Source organism: Sander lucioperca, chromosome 13 (genome assembly GCF_008315115.2).
Source record: "Sander lucioperca isolate FBNREF2018 chromosome 13, SLUC_FBN_1.2, whole genome shotgun sequence".
NCBI lineage: Eukaryota > Metazoa > Chordata > Actinopteri > Perciformes > Percidae > Sander > Sander lucioperca.
In genome coordinates, this window is record NC_050185.1 from 9,675,058 (window position 1) to 9,698,873 (window position 23,816).

The 23,816-nt window shown below is 41.7% G+C and overlaps 1 protein-coding gene and 1 long non-coding RNA gene across 10 annotated transcripts in view; one reads left to right on the plus strand and one right to left on the minus strand.

The window, feature by feature from the left end:
- The window catches only part of acaca (acetyl-CoA carboxylase alpha), a 36,116-nt gene extending 14,792 nt beyond the window's left edge, over positions 1–21,324 (plus strand). For 2 of the 9 annotated variants that reach the window (XM_036008636.1, XM_036008638.1), the window contains 26 exons: positions 880–1,023; positions 1,127–1,229; positions 1,773–1,880; positions 2,001–2,057; positions 2,342–2,386; positions 4,222–4,263; positions 4,937–5,152; positions 5,314–5,469; positions 5,634–5,858; positions 6,785–6,940; positions 7,062–7,208; positions 7,521–7,790; positions 8,111–8,208; positions 8,403–8,523; positions 8,672–8,782; positions 10,987–11,130; positions 11,262–11,382; positions 12,752–12,848; positions 12,948–13,044; positions 13,152–13,287; positions 13,365–13,542; positions 13,624–13,736; positions 15,117–15,271; positions 16,204–16,374; positions 19,328–19,464; positions 19,621–21,324. In XM_036008636.1, coding sequence (XP_035864529.1) covers positions 880–1,023; positions 1,127–1,229; positions 1,773–1,880; positions 2,001–2,057; positions 2,342–2,386; positions 4,222–4,263; positions 4,937–5,152; positions 5,314–5,469; positions 5,634–5,858; positions 6,785–6,940; positions 7,062–7,208; positions 7,521–7,790; positions 8,111–8,208; positions 8,403–8,523; positions 8,672–8,782; positions 10,987–11,130; positions 11,262–11,382; positions 12,752–12,848; positions 12,948–13,044; positions 13,152–13,287; positions 13,365–13,542; positions 13,624–13,736; positions 15,117–15,271; positions 16,204–16,374; positions 19,328–19,464; positions 19,621–19,747 — 3,475 coding nt within the window. In that variant the 3' untranslated portion in view covers positions 19,748–21,324. Of the gene's footprint in view, positions 1–227; positions 378–879; positions 1,024–1,126; positions 1,230–1,772; positions 1,881–2,000; positions 2,058–2,341; positions 2,387–4,221; positions 4,264–4,936; positions 5,153–5,313; positions 5,470–5,633; positions 5,859–6,784; positions 6,941–7,061; positions 7,209–7,520; positions 7,791–8,110; positions 8,209–8,402; positions 8,524–8,671; positions 8,783–10,986; positions 11,131–11,261; positions 11,383–12,751; positions 12,849–12,947; positions 13,045–13,151; positions 13,288–13,364; positions 13,543–13,623; positions 13,737–15,116; positions 15,272–16,203; positions 16,375–19,327; positions 19,465–19,620 lie in introns of all 9 variants that reach the window. The other 7 variants (XM_031319945.2, XM_031319946.2, XM_031319947.2 and 4 more) reach the window with 7 other exon arrangements.
- LOC116064735 lies at positions 1,146–1,826 on the minus strand. Its single transcript, XR_004108599.1, has 2 exons — positions 1,738–1,826; positions 1,146–1,277 (listed from the first exon to the last, which is right to left on the minus strand). It is a non-coding gene; the product is annotated as an uncharacterized LOC116064735 (long non-coding RNA).
- Positions 21,325–23,816: the final 2,492 nt, after the last annotated feature.

Genomic DNA, 23,816 nt, shown 5'->3' on the forward strand with positions numbered 1-23,816 from the left:
CAGCATGGCCCTTGACATTCAGCCTCTGTGTCATTTTTTGAGTCTCTGTGTGTGTTTGTGTCTTTGTGAAAGAGTGTTATATACCAAACTAGTGTGTGTATGTGCTTCAATAGTGAGGAGATTTGGATTAATTTGGGATGTCAGGTGGATAATTAAAATTACATGTTTGGGAAATGTTGTACACCAGTGCGAATCTCCTGAACTGAAACCTGTGACTGTCCTGCCAGGAGAATGTCTGCTCCAATCCTGGACATTATAAATGCCGCGGACACTAGATTACAGGAAACTAGACCCCAGGACCTTAAAGCACAAGATAGTAAATCTAAGGATGATAGTGCTGAGAAGAAAAACGCCTCAGATACGGAAACTGTGGACAGGTTTGACACACAAAACCTCTTGAGTGCTTTCAGTGGGTGTTAATTCTGGGACAGCTTCTCACAATCAAAGGACTAACACCCCACACACTGGAACGTGAATATTTAAATGGTCTCTCTGATGGTTTTATGTTTCCTTGTTCCTGTGAAAGGAACATGTTCTTACACTATCATGTGGTCTGTCATAAATCCCTTAAAGCTGATTTCCCTGTGTTCACATGTAATGGTGTGATTTTGTTACAATTTTCTTTTTATTTGAACCTCATTCAGTTTTTAAAGAGTCCCCTACAATTAACACATAATTGTGTGTTTTCATAGATATTATTATTATTATTATTATTATTATTATTATTATTATTATTATATCCCAGGATCTGAAATTGCCTAAAAACAGAGGAATCCAAACTGTTGTGAGGTTCTTAATGGTGGATGGGGAACATTTTCACACAGTCATTCTAGTGATGTGGCTGATTCCTGTTGTAACTGCTCTCTGTCAATACCTTAGGATGTCATTCTCATCCAACCTAAACCACTACGGCATGGTGCACGTAGCCAGCGTCAGTGACGTTCTGCTTGACACATCCTTTACGCCACCTTGTCAGCGCATGGGAGCCATGGTCGCGTTCCGCTCCTTCCAGGAGTTCACCAGGTCAGTCCTTGTGTATAGGTCTTAACCTTGATGTATTCCGTTGGTAGGTGAAGATGATATTGCAAGTGCGATTCATTGCATGTATGATTTCTCTCCTCTACAGGAACATAAACGACGTGTTAAGCTGCTTCTCTGACTCTCCGCCATCAAGTCCTACCTTCCCAGAGGGAGGTAATCCTGTCCTGTATGGCGAAGAGGACAACAAGGTGAGGAGAACAGACGTCTGGTGGTCATTGACCGGTGTGGCTGTGTACCTTATAGAGGATTGATACCCCAACCGAGCCCGTCGGAACCCGACAGTACCCGATGGGCTGGGCTGGGTTCGGACAGATATTTAGAAATGATGTTCGGGTCGGGCTCGGTCACATCAGCGCGATAAGGCATTGAACATTTTAAATTTAAAAAAGCTTATTATGTAGGTGCGCGCCTGTGTTAACGTGCGCTTGTTGCCCCGTGTGCGCTGATGCGCTCATCTGTTGACATTTCCGAATGCCTTCCTACAGTTGCTTAATAAAAGCGGGCTTTCCACACAAACAAACGTACATGTGTCATTAGTATGAGAACAAAAACAAGATTTTAACTGTGTCGGGCTCGGGTCGGGCTCGGCCCTAAATATCTTAATGTCTGTCGGGCTCGGGCCGGGTTCAGTTACTGCTCTGTTAGACGCGGGCCGGGCTCGGACAGAAAAATGCAGCCCGATCCGCACTCTAGTACCTTAGAATGAAATGTGTAATTGCTTTGTCATCCAGAGCGTGCAGGACGAGCCTATCCACATCCTGAATGTGGCTATAAAGACCGACAGCGACATTGATGACGACGGCCTGGCAGCCATATTCCGAGAGTTTACTCACTCAAAGGTGAGAGCCCTCACAACACAACAAGGCTTTTGTGTCTCTCGATTTCAGAATTGAGAGTTAATTATTTGAGATGGCTCAGAAAGATCTTTTTATCCTGCCAATTGTTGCCTCCCATTCCAGAAATCTATGCTGTTTGAACATGGCATCCGTAGGCTGACTTTCCTTGTGGCCCAGAAGGTGAGCTAGTTGATATTTACTAAGTCAACTACCTGTCTCCACAATGAGCTGCCCTGCATGTCACTAATTTAGCAGTTCTGAAAAGCATCTCCAAACATTTTCTGCAGATGAAATGAATTGTTCTGCATCTTTCTTTTTGTAATTACTAATACTTCATTACTCTGTTTATATGGAATGACATTGTTACATTTATATATTATAATAATTTGCACTTGGAATTTAGCTGCTTTTCCTGTTTCTCTGTATCTCTTTTTGCATGCCTTGCTTTTGCTTCATGATGACAGGATTTCAGGAAGCAAGTCAACTGTGAGGTGGACCAAAGGTTTCATGTAAGTAGAGGAAGACAAAAGAAAATGAGGACAGGTGGCTCTTTTGATTTGATTTATGGGAGGTGCCAATGAATTTGCCAAAAAAGCCAGACAGTCAATTGCAACAAATGTGTTTTAAAATACTATAGGGTAGCTCAATGACCTCAAAAGACAGTAGGGCTGGGGCGAAATGCATTTGCCCCGATTGCATTCTTTCACAATACATGGGTGCCGATTGGATTTGTATCGCGATTCGATAGTATTGTGTATTATTATTATTTTTTTTTTTTTTAATTCCTTTTAACAAAAACAAAAGCTATATAATACACTTCTATAGACAATATATCATTAGACATTTCTAAAAACTGTTTTCTAAGAAGAATGCAAATCACATGTCAGTCAGTCAGTCTGACATTTATTTGATTTGTACAGAAGTACATAACATGGGTATTCTGCATTTTCTGCTTTTGCTCTGCTTTGCTAGAAACGGATATGATGTAGTCGCCGTCGGCAGTACCGTATAAACAGAAAATATTTAGGTCAAAATTTGGTAAAAATAAATTATTATTTACCACCCCTAAAAGACGTGTAGAGTGAGTGTAATATTCCTCCATGGATTTTATTTAGCAGTGACTGTTTGATCTTTTTATTACTAGCCATGGGCTTCTGCGACTCCCTGACTTCAACAGAAAGCTCATTTAACTTCGTTGCGTCAGCGTAAATAAAGGAAACCTAACCCACCATTGTGCTGAATCAGTACGTTTAGGGTTACCCACCGTTTTTAGAGCTACAGTTTAAATGTGTCACCATGTAATGCCAATTGTAAGTGCCTTGCAGTGATGTGAGCACACATTTTTTAGCGTGAATAGCAAGGCAGGAATTGAACCCCCAATCACGGCAGTTTGGTGATTATGCTCTGTCAATTGTGCTGTAGTACACAGGGCCATATTTATCACGCCACGATGGACCCATTCAAAAGAACAACCATTAGCATTTAAATGATAATGACAGGGATGTAGAACCGGATTACATTTTGAGAAATGCCCAGTTCTTTCTGTCATTTTTGACAATAGGCTTTGATTTTTCTTTTGATGGCACAACAGTCTCTGATGAGAGCTAATCACGCTTACTCGTGTCACCGTCATTATGTGGCCCTTGTTACACGGAGGGTTTTTCACTAGTCTCCACCATTCTGCATGGTCATCCACAAAAAAAAATTTTTTTTCTCGAGTCACTTTATTGTAGAAGGTGAATATAATGTGTAATCACAGTGTCAAATCATGGCTGTGGAGGTTTCCAGTGTGTGTACTATTGCAGTCCCCTTATTATTGTGCAGGCTGTGAGCTGATGAGAGCATCCCCAATCGGTCTGGCATTGTTTTGGCAAGTGGGACACTTCATCTGATAACGTCCAAAAGGGCTACCAGGCATTATTCAGGGGATCAAACGTCACTGAAAAAAGGAAATGTGTTATTCATTAGCAAAGTGACTGCTGCTATTTATACAGTCTATTACCATTATTATGTCCGCTTGCTGTCTGAGTGAATACACAGTGATTTTCTGATAGATAAATGACAGCAGTAAAGGAGCATGCGTCCCATTGCATGTAGAGCAAGGTCCTTATCATCACTGCATACTACTCCATACTTACTGGTATAACAATTTTAGCAAAGCCCAGCTTAGCTTATTGACACCTGCTGTGACTAGGTTTATAGTTAATACATGGCTCACTGATTTTGGTGTTCTTAACACAGCTGTGCTTATAGCCATGTTTTTTTGCTATGGAGACAATTGGTTATTTTTTTGATTGTTGATTTTTTTTTTCTTGCTTTCTCTGTCTCACTATCCTCCATACAGAGAGAATTCCCAAAATTTTTCACATTCCGTGCAAGAAACAAGGTGGGTGTCTACATATTTCAAACCATGTGTCAAATTATCACTTTTAACTGTTTTCTGAATGGACAAATTGGTGTTTGCTCATGTAGAAATGGCCTATTGGACTATGGACTATGGTCTATTGAAAAGATAAAGGGATACCCACATGCATCAAATTATTGTGACATTGCAAATTTACCCACACATTTCAAAATACAACAGATTGATTGACTTTCCTTTGACTGGGAGACCATTCAAAACCATGCTGTGGTTATAGGAAACAACTTTTCACCCCCCTGGCAGTGCTGACTATCACTCTATCACAATCAGTGATGGCTCTTCCTCTCCGTTACCCCTGATAGTTTCACTACAATGACACCACCAAAACTCATTAAAGTAATGAACTCTTAAATTATGTCTCCAATTTAAGAGAAATGACACCCATTAGCAGCTTTCTGAGATCGAGATTGCCCATAATTTCATTTACTTAATACAGTGTGTGGCTCACAGGCATCTTTTTTACTCTTACATCAACTCGGTGCTCCTGAAATTGCCAATTTGGACTTCTTCTGTTAATAGAGGAGATAATGGCAGGGAAGCCTAACTCGTAAAGAAAAAGTTTTTCAGGAAAGTCTTTGAGCATGTTCATTTAAAAAGGTGTAGTGTTTGTGATTCTGTCCGGTCTGTTTCTCAATAGTTTGAGGAGGACAGGATCTATCGTCATTTGGAGCCGGCACTAGCTTTCCAATTGGAGCTCAACCGCATGCGCAATTTTGCCCTAAGTGCCATCCCATGTTCCAACCACAAGATGCACTTGTACCTGGGTGCAGCCCGTGTGGAGGTGGGCACAGAGGTTACAGACTACCGTTTCTTTGTGCGAGCCATTATCCGCCACTCCGATCTGGTCACAAAGGTAAGACAATGGGGGAACAACTGTTGCACTCCCTTTTTTTAAGTTGTTTTCAAAGGGTTTGGATTCTCCAACACAGTTCTGTATGTCCTTTTGTTTGATTTACACATTAATCATACCTGCCCCCAATGAAAGTTTTTTTTTTTCTTCTGTTGCTTCACTAGGAGGCCTCTTTTGAATACCTTCACAATGAGGCAGAGCGTCTGCTGCTGGAAGCCATGGATGAGCTGGAGGTGGCTTTCAACAACACGACTGTCCGAACTGACTGCAACCATATCTTCCTCAATTTTGTCCCCACAGTCATCATGGACCCATCAAAGGTTTGTGAAACTATCTCACACACACACACACACACACACACACACACACACACACACACACACACACACACACACACACACACACACACGGACACATCTCTGATACGCAGTCAGACCAGAGCTCACAGTGTTATTAATGAGTTTACTTTCTCTACAAACTTCAGATTGAGGAGTCTGTGCGCTCCATGGTGATGCGTTACGGCAGCCGTCTGTGGAAGCTGCGTGTCCTGCAGGCCGAACTGAAAATTAACATCCGCCTGACTCCAACGGGAAAGCAAATCCCCATCCGCCTCTTCCTCACCAATGAATCAGGCTACTACCTGGACATCAGCCTGTACAAGGAGGTCACTGATTCCCGAACGGGACAGGTGGGGCCCAAAGACCGACAGGTGGGGCACTCATGCATCTTCCATCTCATCTGCTTATTGTCCAGTCGCTGGCAAAAAAACTTCAGCTCCATCCTGGAAACCTCAGCTTCCAGAATGCAATTAACAAGCCTAGACTTTGTCATTTTTTTATACAGTAACATTTCAAAATTCTGGCTTTAAGATTTATTGAGTTGAAGTAAAGATCCAGTATGGCGTCGGGCCCTTTGCCTGGTGGACAATTATTTCAGTAATATCCTTTGACCTCGCAGCTGATCAGGTAAGTAACACTTCACCCAGCCATTCATCCATCTGTCCATCAACCATCCATAGTAGTAAATCTATCGATAAAAAAGCTCCAGCAGAATGTGAGAGTTGTTGAGTTTGGTTTCTATTTCAAGATTCTAAACATGGTTGAGAAAAAACAAACTGCTGTATTTCCTGCCATCATTTATAAAATGATTGAACTTGAGTTTAGCAAGATGGTGTGGGTGTCAGTGTGGAGTGGAATGCTTTTGGCATACAAGGACATGCTGCTGAGCTTTTTTTAAGGTGTTGTGGGCATAATTCAACAAAACAGCTGTGCTTGGAAGTGTCTGCATCAAACATACCTGCACTTACAACATTGCAACACTTAGGATAGGTCACAAGTATATGGTTGTGTCTCTCTGATGGCCCTGATAATGTATGATGACAAAGCCTGATGTCCTCTCTAGATTTGTGCCACTTCCTGTGTACATTGCTCCGAGTTGTGCTTCTGTGTGAATTTGTTTATAGTGTATAGAATAAGGGATTGATACATCATATACTTGTGTTGGTTAATGCTGTAGCAGTGGGTATGACAGATGCTCATTATCATCATCATTCTCAAATCATAATGGTTATTTCGGCAAGGTGGTAGAAGAGGTCAGTATATCTATAAAAAAGTATCCCTGTCCCTCTTTGTTCAGATCATGTTCCAAGCATATGGCGACAAGCAGGGTCCGCTGCACGGCATGCTCATCAACACCCCCTATGTGACCAAGGACCTGCTGCAGTCTAAGCGCTTCCAGGCGCAGTCTCTGGGCACCACCTATGTCTATGACTTTCCAGAAATGTTCAGACAGGTACAGAACAAAAACAAATAACTCACATCTTGACCGTTGTGCTTGGGTTATGCTTAGAAATACTGATTGTCCAAATAATGTTGATGGAATAACTTTATTTTGAATTTATCTTTTCTTCCAGGCTCTGAAAAAGCTGTGGCACTCATTCCAGGCCTTTGCCACCTTACCCAAATGCCCTCTTCCTTCTGAGCTGCTTACCTTCACAGAGCTGGTTCTTGACGCCCAAGGCCAGCTGGTGCAGATGAACCGACTGCCAGGGGGCAATGAGGTCAGTTATTTAAGTTCAATACATATACCGACATAAAAAAAAAACAAAAAACATAAATAGTACTCATTTGCTTTGACATGACCTTTTTTGGCTATCTACCTCTTTCAAAATGTGTAATTTCCCTTTCACTCTGTAGGTGTCTCTGTGTTTCTTTGGCTGTGTTCTTGAGTGCTTTTTAAATACTTTCTTGTTGTATGGCAATGCTTAATGCATTATTGAATGGATTAAGAAATAATACCTATGTCTGGCAATTCTATTTATGCCAAGCAGAAAGTGCTGCAGTCTGAAAGTGCCTGTGTTCTGTCTATCCAGATTGGTATGGTGGCATGGCGGATGACCCTGCGTACTCCAGAATATCCAGCGGGGCGTGAGATCATCGTCATAAGTAACGACATCACACACAAGATAGGCTCATTTGGGCCCCAGGAGGACTTGTTGTTCCTGCGAGCCTCAGAGATGGCACGAGAGAGCGGCATCCCCCGAATCTACATTGCAGCCAACAGTGGCGCCCGCATTGGGCTGGCAGAGGAAATCAGACACATGTTCCATGTTGCCTGGCAGGATACAGCTGACCCTTATAAGGTCAGTATATTCCTAATTGTACTAGTGATCCCTGAATGTATTTTTCCCATAATGGATGTCATTACTTCAGACAATGACCTGGTGGCTTTTTTATATATATATATATATATATATATATATATATATATATATATATATATATATATATATATATATATATATATAAAATTTGTATGTATTTTTTTTATCATGGTATCTGATTTCTGAAACTTCCCTGTTCTACTTTTCCCTTTGCTTTCAAATGATTAAATTTGTTTTGTGTTTTGCATCTGTATCACTGTCTGTCATAACTAAGCAGTCATTGCTATATTCCCATGCAGGGTTTCAAGTATCTCTACCTCACACCTCAGGACTACAAGAAGGTTTCCGCCCTGAACTCTGTGCATTGCGAACATGTGGAGGATGAGGGAGAATCCAGGTACATCTTTTTATTATTCCTTAGTACTTCACTTTGTACGTGAGGAAATAAGTCTGCAAGATGCTGTAGTATCAGTCAAGTACGCACATCTTCACATATTAAAGCTTATGAGATTATCACAGAGGTGACAATGGAAGGAAAGGCTATTGGAGGGTCACGTCCAGCTGTCAGTAAATGTATGTGTTGCCATGCAGGTACAAGATCACTGACATCATTGGAAAAGATGAAGGGTTGGGTGTGGAGAATCTGAAAGGGTCTGGAATGATTGCTGGAGAATCCTCTCTGGCTTATGATGAGATCATCACCATGAACCTGGTAGGACTGAAGTGGACACACTGGTGTACAACAAACACATGGATACACGTAGCCTTAAGCTGTACACTGATCTTTAGAAAGCAAGGACTTGCTCTATACAAAGAATTGATTAGCATGCAAGCCTTAACGTGATTGTCTTGACCTATAGGTCACATGCAGGGCCATAGGGATTGGGGCCTATCTGGTGAGGCTTGGGCAGAGAACCATTCAAGTCGACAACTCTCACATTATCCTTACTGGAGCTGGAGCACTCAACAAGGTAAACGTGTCTACCATGTAAATTAATATTTCAGTAAAAAGAAAATCAAGCATAACCTTTTTTTCAAGCATTTTTAAATTGTGTGATTGTGTGCAACACTGAATAAGCACAACATTAGTTATCTCTAAACTACTACTACTGTAGTGTGTATTTTTCTTTTTTATAATACATTAACAGAAACTGCATATTCTGAAATAGGCATGACAGGGTAGATGTGTGTGTATACCAGAAGAAATCAGAAAAGTGTACAATGATTTTGGTGCTGTTCCAACTCGGCGATAAGGCCTCCTCCTGCCTCGTTCTGTTCTACTAGGACCTACTTCTCCGGTCCCAGCCATAGGCCTGCCTGCCACTCATAGCGGAATAATTGAAAGTGAACCATGAAGTTGTATTTGCATAGAAATAGAGTGGCATGCCGGGGGCTGCAGTGCAGGACACCCATATCATTTGTTTTTAATCAAAATGAAAAGTTTTGCTGAGGCAGATTGTTTTTCTGCATGCAGTTGATTGGTGTGTGTGGATGCACATGTGTGTGTGTGTGTGTATGCTCTCACGCTTCACTACCTCGTCCTGTCTTGCTTTCCATTCTCTGTCCTTGTCAATGCATTACGACGACTCCGTTTCAAATTAGATGACAGATCGCAACATGACAAATCATGCAAATGGCCCCATGATGGCATTCCTATTTGCTGGAAGCTCAATTGTCTTTAGATGCCCCCACTGTTTAGCTCCATTTATGGGAGTAGACTCATCGTAATGTTAACTGACAAGTGTCAACAATGTGCAGGTGATGTATTGCAATATATATGTTGTTTACAATCGATTGTTTGTATTTTAAAATAGACCTGATTTCACCAGTGACATGGGCATGAAATTTTTTCTGCCTTTTTATCATCTGGTATACTAGCTATTAACTGAAACTTAATGGAGAGCAGGAGGATGCCACCCAGAGATCATTTCATTAACTGCTGGAAAGCTCTCATATTTTCATGGGGAGTGGATAGTAACTACTAGCATAAATACCCCAGTGAGCCGTTACATCCAGTTCGCCCCTCATTTTCTTCCTCACAGTCATCTCCCTCTGTTCCTCCTCCTATATTCCCTCCTCTTCTCTCTGCTGTGGAATCTTAATGAAGCCGGCGATGGCCAGAGGCACAGGGGTTTTGTGTATGTCAAGGTGACTGCAATGTTTCTTGGGACCGCAGGCTTTCCTGACAGCTTTAGGAGAGTGCCCTAGATTTGTAGCCAGATACATAACCATTAATGGTAATAAAGAAGGTAAATGATGGCTGAAAAGGTGAGAGCTGAGGGTAGGGATTGAGCTCCTCTCTGATTTTTATGGAACCATGTCAGGGCCCTGCCACCTGTTCTATGCTGCCTATGAAAATAGGGTGGGATGGGAGTGAGATTTTATGGCTTCAGGTTGGCATAAGGGCAATTTTGAAGGTAAAAGTACTTTGGTGGCTTCCATCTCACCCTTATACAACACCATCTATCACAACTGGTGGATGGATATATACCGTAGATATACAGTATATTCAGAATGCACATGACAATATAAAGGGATGTAAGCCAGTTGAATTAATTGAGTGTTGTGGATAAGAAAGGGCATGTGTTAATTTGCGCCGGCTGTTAGTAAATCCCCCAGGAAGAGTGGCATGTGTTGCCACCCACCTGTGACGGCCGTGGTAGAGAGATTTCTGGCTGCTGATCACCTGTATTGACAAGGTAGTGGGGCCATGTAATGCAGGGCCCCCTCCGGTTACCTGGCACGTCTGTCTGTGTGCAATCTCATTGATCCACAGCCCCCCACACCAGAAGCCTGGTGACAACACCACCTGTTATCGGCCAAGGTTGCACAACATGAACAGCGGATTAACCCTGTTGGCTCCATTGGAGGCCAGAGAGAGGAGGCTTTTAAAGGGTGAATCCATGTGAAATTAAATTGGGCAGAAAACTGCTGCTCCAGTTTTCAAGCAGCTTTTAAAAGAGCCATGCTTCTGCACATTGCTGCTGCAATGTGACTCCGTGTGATGTACCCTCAAAAGCCTTGTTTGCTGTCATGGTACATGCCTACATAGCCAGAATTAAATATCAGGCAGTCTGGGATTCAACAGAAAAGTATTATTTTTATCATTATCATTATTCTCCTTTTGGCCTGATAAAAAAAAAAAATCAACACCTTGGTATTTTTCTTACCACAGGTGCTGGGCAGAGAAGTGTACACATCGAACAACCAACTTGGTGGTATTCAAATCATGCACAACAATGGTGTAACCCACTCTACTGTTTGTGACGATTTTGAGGGAGTCTTCGCACTTCTGCAGTGGCTGTCCTACATGCCCATGGTACAGTAATGTTTAGCTGTTGTTTTTAATAGGATGTTGCATCCTATAACTGTGTGATAAATGACATTATCTAAATGTTTAGAGCTATGTGGTTTTTTTCCTTGTAAAATAAAGACATTTCCTTTCTTCAGTGTAAATCTAGTCCAGGGCCCATCCTCAATGCCAAGGATCCCATAGATCGTCTGGTGGATTTTGTGCCTACAAAGACTCCGTATGACCCTCGCTGGATGCTAGCAGGACGTCCCAGCCCGAGTGAGTGTCCAGTCAATGTCTGTTTAGATCTTTTAATGGAAACTTGTTCAGTCTTGTTGCAAGGTAGGTACAGAATAGTGTAGCTGTGTGTTCTGGTAAATAATGTTAGGGTAGTGGTTCTGTGATGCCAGATCTTTAATAAGTTAGGAAATATTAAGTAAGTTAGAATTTATTTTTAACAAAACATTTTGCTTACTAAGTGATTACCCTGGTGTCTTCCTTATTCCTCTCACATTCCACCACTATTTGGTTGAATTTTCATAATCGATTCATCATTCAAGTCATTTATCAATTATTAAGCAAACGTGAAACATTTGCTTCGCAGGTTTCTCCCTTCTTAGTATTCCCCACTTTACTCAGTTGTTAAATGACTGTAAATTAAATATCTAAATGAATATAAATATCTTAATTATTTCTGATTGTTGATTGGACGAAACAAGCAAATCTGAGACATGAAATTGGGCTCTGGGAAACTATTTCTAATCATCCGATTTATAAATAATGAAAACAATTGCTAGTTGTAGGCCTGTACTGTACATTCAGCCTTACATCCATTCTCTGCTCAGGAAATGGAACAATTGGTCGCTACATCAAATACTGAGTTGCACTTAAAGTTGTATTGCATTATATAGCATTCTGGTTGTAACTTTGACGATGATTTATATACTTTCACTTTTGCCCATTTCCTCTACTAATCATTTTTATTCAAAATGCTTCATCGGCAGTTGTAAATAGCCACACTCCCATTTTTGTGTGTGTTATTTATAAAGTAATTATAAAGATTCATCTTGTAATCCTAATATCTCCTGGGTTAAAGGTTGAAATAATTCATTACTAGAGAGACTATTAGGAAACCAATAGAGAAACGGTGAACTCTAACAGCATGATGCTAAAGGCAAGATGAAGATAGCACCAAAAATGGATCTAGTATGTTTTACACTGCAGGTCAGGACTGAGCAGGTTCAACATCAGTGTAATTACAGCTTGGGACAGCAAAGAGATTGGGGGGACCGTGTGGGAAGCCAGTCAACATCTCTGGTAGTGATGAGTGGCGAGGCTTAATTGAATGGTAACCTCGTAGGCTGGGCATGTTTCTCAGGGTGTGCAGGCAGAAAAAGCGCTGAAAAAGCCTCCTTCTGCAGTCATCCATCATGGTTTGCTGCTAAGATTACAGATTCTGAGTAACAAAAAAATACACAACCTCAGACTGCAGGAGGAATAAAGCCTAAAAGTTTTTGAAAACACTATGGAAGTATTTTCAGAAAATTGATTCAGTTGCACATCCAGTTTGCAGTACTTAACTCCACTTTCTTTCCCGTTTCACACTCACTCTCTGTCGTACTACCCTCACTCCTCTCTGTATATACAGCTCAAAAGGGGACTTGGCAGAGTGGCTTTTTTGACCAGGGCTCCTTCATGGAGATCATGCAGCCATGGGCTCAGAGTGTGGTGGTAGGCAGAGCCAGGTAAGTGTCCCACTAGAATACAAAACCATCATGACACACTGCCAATATGTAGTCAAGGTGTTTTGTAGATGTCAGCGCTAAAATGGCCTCTCTCCACAGACTGGGTGGGATACCTACCGGAGTGGTTGCCGTGGAAACCAGGTCAGTGGAGCTGTCAATCCCAGCCGATCCAGCCAATTTGGACTCGGAGGCGAAGGTAAGGGGTCGCTCAGTGCTTACACTCAAGCGTGAGCTGGCATCCAAGTATTTCGACATTTACAGACACCCAGGTACTGATGCTGATTTTCCGGTTTGTATATTCAGATCATCCAGCAGGCAGGGCAGGTGTGGTTCCCAGATTCTGCTTTCAAAACAGCCCAGGCCATTAAAGACCTGAACAGAGAGGGCCTACCTCTTATGGTGTTTGCAAACTGGAGGGGCTTTTCTGGAGGAATGAAAGGTACTTCTGCTTCTGCGGTAATCAGTCAGTCTGGGATGAACCCCATTCAGTATCTCATAGGAAATTCTCTTTCTTAGATATGTATGACCAGGTGTTGAAGTTTGGGGCCTACATTGTGGACGGGCTGAGGGAGTACAAGCAGCCCGTACTGGTTTATATCCCCCCCCAGGCTGAGCTGAGAGGAGGATCCTGGGTGGTTATAGATCCCACCATCAACCCCCGTCACATGGAGATGTACGCTGACAAGGACAGCCGGTGAGTTGGACTGAAAAAGGGCAGATTGAGGATCATCTTTAACCAACCACCTTTGTTCACATAAATCAATCTTGTCTCCAGAGGTGGAGTTTTGGAGCCTGAAGGAACAGTGGAGATCAAATTCAGGAAAAAGGACCTGGTGAAGACAATGAGAAGAGTGGATCCGATCTACATGGGCTTGGCTGAAAAACTGGGTGAGTTCTCCACTTCAACTCTAATTATAGCTCTTTACGGGCGTCTCTGTCCCCCTCGGCCTTGTCCTCATTTTAGTATGGAGCTATATATCAGGCGGGAGCATGTGTGCGTTCACTGTCGTTCTTTATTTGGTGTCGATTGTATCATCTTCACTGCACTCCCCCGGGAGAAGTGTCAATCACAGCCTGCTCGGATCAATCGCCAGCTCTCCTGTCTCTCCTGCACAGCCTATTGATTTCCTCCAGGCTCGGAGCAACTGCGGTCCAACGCTGTTTAGGCTTTGCGCTTTTGGCGAACTGGTGGAATGGAGGGTTACTGGGGAGGGTTTGAGAGCTTACAGATTGGAATTGACAGAAATCAGTCTTTGGTGACAGCAGCCAGGGTTTGGGGGAGCTCTAAAACAAAATGCTGTTAGCAGGTGTTAATTCACCACAGCAATGCTCATGTAGAACCTGATTTGATGGAAATAGAACTATAAGGTGCATCGCTTTTATTGGACTCCCTCCAGATTGTTTAGAGTTGGTCTGCAAGACGCACCAAATTGTTGAAAATGTAAGACAGAGGGCGGCCAATTACTTCATGTCCTATGGTCCTGCGATAAGGTCCAGGAATTTTGGACCGGGATACATGATAACCTGTGTCGGATTCCAGGTTCCATTCAGCCCAGGGTTATTTGTTCTGGGAGCTAGGTCCACTCCAGACTAGTTTAATGATAGCCAGACATATTCTTTTAAAGTGCTCATATTATGCTTTTGGGCTTTTCCCCTTTTCTTTATTGTGTTATTATTATATATCTTTTTGTGCATGTTATAGGTTTACAAAGTGAAAAAGCCCAAAGTCCACCCCAAAGGGGCTTACCATCTCCAACAGAAAACACTGTTCACACACTGCTCCAAACAGCTCTATTGTAGTCCAGCCTTTACTTCTGTGACGAACGCTCGTCACTTTGTAACACGTTATAATGCTCGCCGATGCTTCACTCTGTAGATAAAACAGAGAGCTCAACACACAGGGTGAAAAGAGGAGCTGCAGCAATGTGCAGTACAACAAAAATATGATGTTTTTTGAAAATGAACCCACATAAACCTATTCTGGTACAACCTCTAAATACAATTATTGTTTGTGTTGTGTGTTTTGTATTTTGTTAAAAAAAATAAATGTTAATCACAAAAGAAAGAGCACTATAAGGAAAGGCCAACTATCGTACTGCTATGGGAGGATATCATTTTTGTCTTTCACACTTAAACGTAAACAGTTTTCTGCACATATTGGCAAGAACTGCGATTTCTCATCCATATACTCGGCTTGTAATCAAAACCTTCAGGCACATGGCAGTCAGTTTTGGGCAGATGATTTGACAGCAGTTTTTTTGCCAACAGGAACACCAGAGCTGAGTCCCCCTGATTGTAAAGAGCTGGAGAACAAGCTGAAGGAGCGCGAGGAGTTTCTCCTGCCTATCTACCACCAGGTGGCTGTGCAGTTTGCAGACCTCCACGACACCCCAGGTCGCATGCAAGAGAAGGGCGTAATAACGGTGAGCACTTCTTGCAGGCATGTATTGCTACAGTGCGAGTGTGCAGTATGTGAATAACGTGAAATACCCGCAGGGGAGTATCAGTCTGGCTGCACCTGCCTAGTGACTAATGTTTGGTCTCACCAGGCTGTGAGACTCGTCCTCATAATTATCTCATGATGACCCTGGTCAATCACCTCAGAAACCACAGAGCAGCCTCAGGCAAGCCCCATCCCATCCTGTGCCTTCCCAGTCCCATCTTTCACATACAAACATACACACACTCGCTTTGACTGCCATCCATCTGTGAAAGACCCTTCTGGTCATGTGAAAAGTGTATTGTGTACACACAGTATGGGCTGGAAAGACTGGTCTGCATGTTAAACTCAGGTGCATCAGCAGATCAATCCGTGATAGTTCTAAATTGACATCCTCAGAAATTCAGTCCACTGTGATGAACACTTAATTTACAGAATAACACATTTCTGTAACACCTACTGGCCTAATTGACAATGCTAGACTTGTGAATCCATAACAAAATGAAAAGATTCCCACATCCAATTTTCATGAACCTGAATTAGCCCTTTGAATTAAGTGTAATTTGCGTTAAAGCAGACTGTTTTATATTAAGTAGAAATATACGTCATTTTATAAATCCACACATATACCACCTGGGATTATGTAATCAAAATAAACAGCCATTTTTTTAATCAAGCCGAATGTACAGCACAGGCCTTTTTGCAAAGTAGTCCGTTTTCGCTACTGAGTTCTATGTCATTGTGACATTCCAGGAATAGGTTAAGACAGGAACTTATTCATATCCCCTTTATATTCACGAAGAATGAAATGCACTGACTTGTATGTTGACATTTAGTAAAATGTAGGCGATATTGGCTTCTAATAACCGTAGCTGCATTTAAATGATTGTTTTTTTTGTCTTTTACTCAACTCAGGATATCCTTGATTGGCCAACGTCCCGTCAGTTCTTTTACTGGCGCCTGCGGCGTCTGCTGCTGGAGGACACAGTGAAGATGAAGATCCAAGCGGCCAACAGCGAGCTGACAGACGGACAGACCCAGGCAATGCTGCGCCGCTGGTTTGTGGAGGCCGAGGGGACTGTCAAGGTAAAACTTCACCACATACTCATACGCTTTGTTCTATGTATAGTCTCTCAATACTGACTGAGTGGAACATTTTGAAATCCGTAAGTGATATCCTATTGACTTACATAGTTTGTAAACTGGAGGTTAAGCTAAGTATTTAAAGTAACATATATAGATGATCATATTGATGTACAGTACAGTTCATTTTGCTCGCACAGATTTTAAATATATACTAATAAATAAAAAAAGTAGTAGTTTACTGCTTTACCTCCTGTCAGTTAACCAACATTACCAGTACAGCTTCATTTGAGGGGTCAGTTTGTGGTTCTTTAATGCTAGAACCGCCAGAGCCGACGCCATTACACCCAAAACACACCGCAGGCGAAAGCGTAGCGCAGCTATTTTTATTTTATATTTTTGCTATGTTTTCGCTCCTGCCCTGACTTTGGCTATGGCCATGGCTATATCGTAATAATTATAGAATAACGTTTAGAAAACCAAATATTGGGGTTTGTTTATAAAAAATAAAAAACTTTAGTTGCCAGCAGCAGCGCCGCTTAACGTTGGTACTTTCCTCCGCAGCGGAATTGATGCATTTGCATAATGGGTGTACAGCACATTAAAGGAACACGCCGACTTATTGGGACTTTAGCTTATCACCGTAACCCCCAGAGTTAGATAAGTCCATACATACACTTCTCATCTCTGTGCGTCTTGTAACTCTGTCTGACGGACCCACCGCTAGCCTAACTTAGCACAGATCCTGGAGGTAACCGGCTCCATCTAGCCTACTGCTCCCAATAAGTGACAAAATAACACCAACATGTTCCTGTTTACATGTTGTGATTTGTATAGTCACAGGGTGTACAAATAACAAGGTCACTATGCTTTTACTATCTAGTAATTGTTGACTCTATTACTCCAACTCTGAGCGAACTGCAGGCGAACTCTCTGCTCCTCACCACAGGGCTTCAGGTCCAGCTAGCAAATCACTCCGCGTTATTTTGTCACTTATTGGGAGCAGTAGGCTAGTTGGAACCAGTTACCTCTAGGATCTGTGCTAGGCTTAGCTAGCACTGGGGGCCTCAGACAGAGTTACAACACGCACGGACACGAGAAGGGTATGTATGGACTTATCTAACTCTGGGGGTTACGGTGAATAAGCTAAAGTCCCAATAAGTCGGCGTGTTCCTTTAAGACAATAAATGGGTCATAGAAACTCATTTGCACGCCAATATTCACTTACATTCACTTATAATCACTAAGGTATGAAGGCCCACAGTATTCATCCTGTCATATGTGTAAAATATCAGAAATTAAACCGAAACTAGTCACACTTGACTATTGGCTGTCAAAGTTGTGTCCTTGCACGGGAGTCCCGTCAGTTTGTTATACGCTATTATAATATCAGGAATGTTATTTATGTGACTCATTTTAGCAAAACGCTGAAGTTTCCAAATTGTATTATTTTTATAGGTTGGTGTGGATGTGCGCGATCAGATAGCAAGTTGTGTGTTGACTGTTTAATTGAAAGACTCGCTGCGTACGGGAGAGATGGGGAGACAAATATGAATGCTGAGGGGACTTATTGTCATTCTTTTGTTTGACTAAATGTGATAATGTAATCATTTGCACCGTAAATATATGTCCCATTTAGTTTACTTGCCAAAATAAAAATGCTGAAACTTTATTTCCAGCCTTTTATGTTTTACGCTGCAGGTTATACAACTCAAAACAGCTTCAGATAGAACCAAGTAGATGGTGCTTTTTTTAATAAATTTTTTTATGTAAAGCGATTGTTTTTGCAGATGCTGCTCACAATAAGAAGCTCACTAAATAGCACATTTTACACTGATAAGGGTACACCAGTTTTGCGTGGGCTCCAGCTGTCAGATAGACTAGCTGTGTATGGTTTGTGGGAGCTGTGTGTGTCCTTGCTGCTAGAGATTAACGCAAGCGCTATAGAGATGGAGAAGCATTATGCGATAATGGCCCCTCGGACCAAACAAAAGGATACATACGCACTTGGGCGTCGGGTCGGGCGGTGCTAGTGGTAATGGCAAAAATGACCATATAATTATTCCAAACATCTTGCAAAATAAAATCCAAGTCAACGTAAAAGCTAAGAGATTGAATGTGGCCAACGAACTGCATAGAAAACTACAGTGTCCGTTTCATGATTTCCTCAATACACAGGGAACGATTAGAGGTTTCTCTTTATCCAGAAGCTCCTATTCCTTCTCCTCAAGGTGCACCAGTAGTAAGCATTCCTATTAAATCATGATGATATAATACAGATGCACTGATAACTGGTAGTTAATACAAATAAACATCCCTCAGAGATAATAAATAAACGCTGTTCCTTCCGGCCCAGTCTCAGGCTCAGAGGACCAGCCGCAGGGGTGACAGGAGCAGGCCCAGCGTCTGAGATCTCCTAAGAAGTGGCCTTCTTGTTAGCTAATATATTATCCCAATCAGGACTGGCTGTCTTAAGCCACAATTAATCACAGCCCTGGCACGTGCAGATAGGAGAGCAACACGCTGTTTCTTAATTAAAAGCAAACAGATTAAAAATGATTAATAATGGCATTAAATGTTCTTGTGGACGTCAAGCAGGACTGTTCATAAAAAAAGGCAAGAGCCCATTAAACCCCTCAGCCCCCCAAATCTTTGCTAAGCCCTCCAGCCTGGCTTTGTTTGGGATCAGAGATGCCAGCACTCATGAATACAAATTTTCCTATCAGGTCCAGTCAACAAGACATCCGGACCGCACTTTGTGCCTGGCCATCTCTTTTGTTGTTATTTATTTGTTGATTCATGATATCTTATATATTTTATCCGTTCACACATTGTGTAAGTTTTAATTCTTTCTTGGGACTTTTTTTACATTCCCAATTAAATTAAGAAAAAGTGTGATTTCTCGGCCTTATTTATCCAAAAAAACTACTCTATATCTTCTCCCTGCATTATACAGGCCTATCTGTGGGATAATAATGAAGAGGTGGTGGCATGGCTGGAGAGGCAGCTAGCTGAAGAAGAGGGCGCGAGGTCTGTCGTCGATGAGAACATCAAGTACATCCGCCGAGATCACATCCTCAAGCAGATACGCAGGTGATAATTCTCAACTATGCAGCTTCACCGTGGTGAAGAGGAATACAGTGCAACTCACGTTCACCAGTCAATTCTCCCATCCGCCCACCTGGCCATCCCAGCTTTCCTTGCATTAATATGATGTTGTTTTCTTTAATCTTCCCCTTTATTTTTCAGCCTCGTCCAAGCCAATCCAGAGGTTGCCATGGATTCTATTGTGCACATGACCCAGCACATCTCACCCACACAGAGAGCCGAGGTGGTCCGCATCCTGTCCACAATGGAGACGTCAGCCTCCTCCTAGTGGGAGCCTGGCCTCTCCTCCCCGCCTGGCTGAAGCACAGCTCAGGCCGCAACCACAGCCAAAGGAAGCCCAGCTCAGCCAGACCTGCTCCGGACTGAGACCTGGGCTGGAAACTGAGGCTGGAGGAGCCAACAGGATGGCCTGACTGGTTACTGATGAATTGTTGGCTAGGATTCTTACTAAGCAAGGGTTCACATGACTGACCTCAATTATGACGTTTTGTAAATTGTCTTACATGTACGCTAGTGTTGAGATAAATCCATGTATTTTGTATTCAAGTGCAATTGAAAATTGACAAAAGAAATATCTAATATGGTCTGTTTGGAGTTTACATAGTTGGCTCAGATGGATGTTTGATGCTTCCATGATAATCAGTGACCTCAACACAACAATACATTTAAAAATGTTGTTGTCATATTTAAAATGCACCTTGGTTTGTGACATATGCTTGTTTAAATTCGCAAGCGTTTTGATGACCAACTCGACATTGACAACACATTGCTGGGGGCATTAGCGATAAAGGGGTTTTTACAGAGCCCTTAGTTACTGAACAAAGACGGGGAACATTATAACAGATCTGGACAGGAGAGCCCAGCAGGGAGCAGGGACAAGGTCCCTTTTAGACCCCGACTGTTTCACAGTTACCCTGCAGTGAGCAACGGGCAGCTCGCCTCACAACAAAACCACAGCTGTCCCGTCTGTTCTCACTCACACAGTACACACATGCTGCTTGAGATGCACTTTACTGCTTACTGTTCCCTCACATTGCACCCAGAATCAAACGGGGCCCAGTTTTAACTGCTGCATCTTGCATACATACAAACATGCAAAAACCCTACATGCATAAAGTGGTACAAACAGTAGATGATAATAGTTTAAATGGGCATTGATAATGGGACTATGCAGAGTGGATAATAGCATGTATTCTGTACTCCCTTGGCTTACGTTTTTAATTTTTTTTTATTTTGGACAACTAGTTTTAGTGTACGCTCCTTAAACAAATTATTACTTTTTTATTATTTTTTTTTTTTAACTAAAGAAATATTTTTGAATCAACAATTGGATGGCTAAATCGTAAAATGTCTGTTTGTGAAGAAAAAAAAGACTACTGTTCACTGGACTTACATGTTACATGTTAAATATGGTGTCTAATTTACACTGTAACCCACACTAACTGTTCTATTTAAAGTTTGTACCTTATGTACATGAAATGTTACTTATTTTTAATATTATTTTTTGAAATCAATGTTTGAATCACATATTACTTCTCTACTTGAGTTTGTTACTGAAGACAGGCATAGTGTGGCATCTGTATGAGAATAAGGGTACATAACAGTAAAACGGTACCCTAATGTTTCAGTCCTATAGATCATTGCGTCATATATGCTCTGCAGAAAATGCAACTTGAAATGGCTTAGTGATCCATGCTGTGCCTTTCACATGGCTGTACTGTATTGACATGTAGGACAGTTTCTTTAGAAGTAACTGGTTGGAGAGGATGAACAATTTAAACTGAAGACTCTAACTGTGTGTGCAAATCTAATAAAGCTTACCCAACATAGTTTGAAGTGTGTGTGAAAAAACTTTAAAATCTTTATTTTTGTTACATTAAAAAAGTAAAAAGACAGTTTTAACAAACTCAAGTTTCCAAGAATTTGCAGTAATTTAATTTGTCAATTATTTTTATACTGTATATTGATCCTCGGGACAGATAATCACATCACTGGAAGCCTCATTAATTTCAGCAGTCAGAACAAAGTCTATTACTCTGGAGAGACATTTTCTGATTACTCGAAAATGATAGTCTTCCCATTCCTCAATCCACAGATGATTAAAGTGGCATTTTCGCCCTGGCTTTAAAACTTCAACAGTATTAAGGAGGATGAAGCCGATCAAACAAATATTAAGGGATCTATCTCATCCTTTTTTTTTTTTTGGTCTCATTCTTTCATATCATTCCCTTGGCTCTGTCAACTCTTTTACCATCCTACCAACAAATATGTAAGACAAATTGAGTTGCATGCACCCAATACCCACCACAATTATAGGAGGCCCAATAAGAAAATGAGTTATTTGGTGGTATAATTGGAAATGAGCTTTGCTTGGTCTCTCTGGTCTTCCAGAGGGGTTTGCTCATTTGTGGTGCCGCGCTAGGCTGGCTAATTCTTTTAATTACCGACAAACTGCAGAATCAGGTTCCTCCTCAACCACTGGAGTGTTTGGAACGGGAGTGTTTGTTGAAACTTGCAGGAAAAGGCATACTGTTGTCCTTCCTCTATTTACTTTGTGGATCAGACGTGTTGATTTATAATAAAATACATTTAGTTACATCAACAATCTTGAAAGGCTTTATTTGCCTTTTGGTTGGATAAAAGAAAATACCTACTTTTTAGGTTACAATAAAGGAACTAAGCTGATATTTACAGAATTTAGAATTATTTATTTATTTTGATCTGATGATTTGATTTGATCTAGATCTGATTGCCAGGCCCCAGTGATGGCTGGTTTCAGGCAGAACGGTGACAAAAACAGAGGAGGGAACAGCAAGAAATATTAATGGAAAAAAGGAGAAAATCGGTGTCTGTGATGAGATTGAAATGGAGGCATTAAGATAGCGCAGAGGGGAGACTCAATCATGCATCTGAGGCAACCATAATTCCACATTTGCGTGTCTCAATGACTTGACAGCACTTGAGAGACAATGCCTGTGACCCAGTTGCAGGATTCCAATTAGCAGGGTGTATGCAACAGTTGAGATGAAAAGAGAACAGGGTCTTTACAGAGCCCCAGGGCTGTCTGATTACTGCCTGAAAACAAGAGTCTTTTGCCAGTGACAAAGAGTAGACCGACACAGAGGGAGTGCCAGGCCCCAGCTGTTGTCATTCTCTCCAGGCTGAGGATTCTGAAGAGCTTATCTTCGTGCGCCTGCCTGCTTTTTTACATTTTAACTATATTGGAAAGTGTATAACAGGCCAGCAACTCTAAGACACTTTTCAACGTGTCATATGAGTTGTGTAACTATAGGTAGATTTTCTTCTAAAGTCTTTTAAACAAGTGACCTCTGAGTCAGAAGCCTGAATCTGTTACCTCAAGTCAACCTCATATGCAGAATGCCTGTTGTTTCACGTGAGCATGTTTGTGGCCTGCCTCCAAAATATTTTCAATCTCCAAATGAAGGAAAACTGATGAATAAAGAATTAAGTAAAAACAGTATACATTTCCATACCTAAAGTATACTAAGGCAATAGCATATTAAGTGTATTAAATGTAGTATTTTCCCCAAATACTGCATGAGTATACTTGTATATTATATATTGTGCATTCCTGTAACCAAGTTAAAAGTACCTTTTTAATTTAGCAATATTATTAATATGATTTAAATCCGTTTTTAGCCAATAGTAGCGTGTGAATGCTATTGAAGGGCGGGTCTTGCCCAGAAGTTGCGTGGGTTCCATAATAATAACGCCTTTGAAACACACGTTATGCTGGCCTAGCTGCTAGTGTGGCTGTGGCATGCCCTCAAACCAAGCTAGTTAGAGCGGAGAAGAGTTCAGATAGTTGCATCGCCGAGTCCAGGAGACGGTGCGGAATTAAAACGTTACGTATGAAAGATTATTTTGTTAACATTTAAATAACTTAACCACTTTGAAACGTCTTGCTCCAGACTAGGTTGTGAAGCTGTTTCTGGTTGTTCTGCCTGTGTTTCGGGATCAGACTTGGGTTCCAACCATAGACTGTATCTATGGTTCCAACATTTACAGCTGAGCCGAAGCCATGGTTACGGGCCTCCCTCTATGTTACGGGCTGAAGCCATAGACTGTATATTAGCCATTGACATATGGCTGAAGCGGGTGTCACTGCCCGATGTGAGTCTAGTGCAGATGTGAGCAGTCATTTCAAAAACGTTTTAGCCATAGATATAGAACATATCTATGGTTTTAGCTATCTGTGATTGTTTGATTGCTAACGTTAGCTCATAGACTGTGCGTTAGCTCAAAAAGCCGTTAGCATCTTGTAGGCTACTTGTCGCAAAGTGACGCATGCGCGACTCACATCTGCACTCGACTCA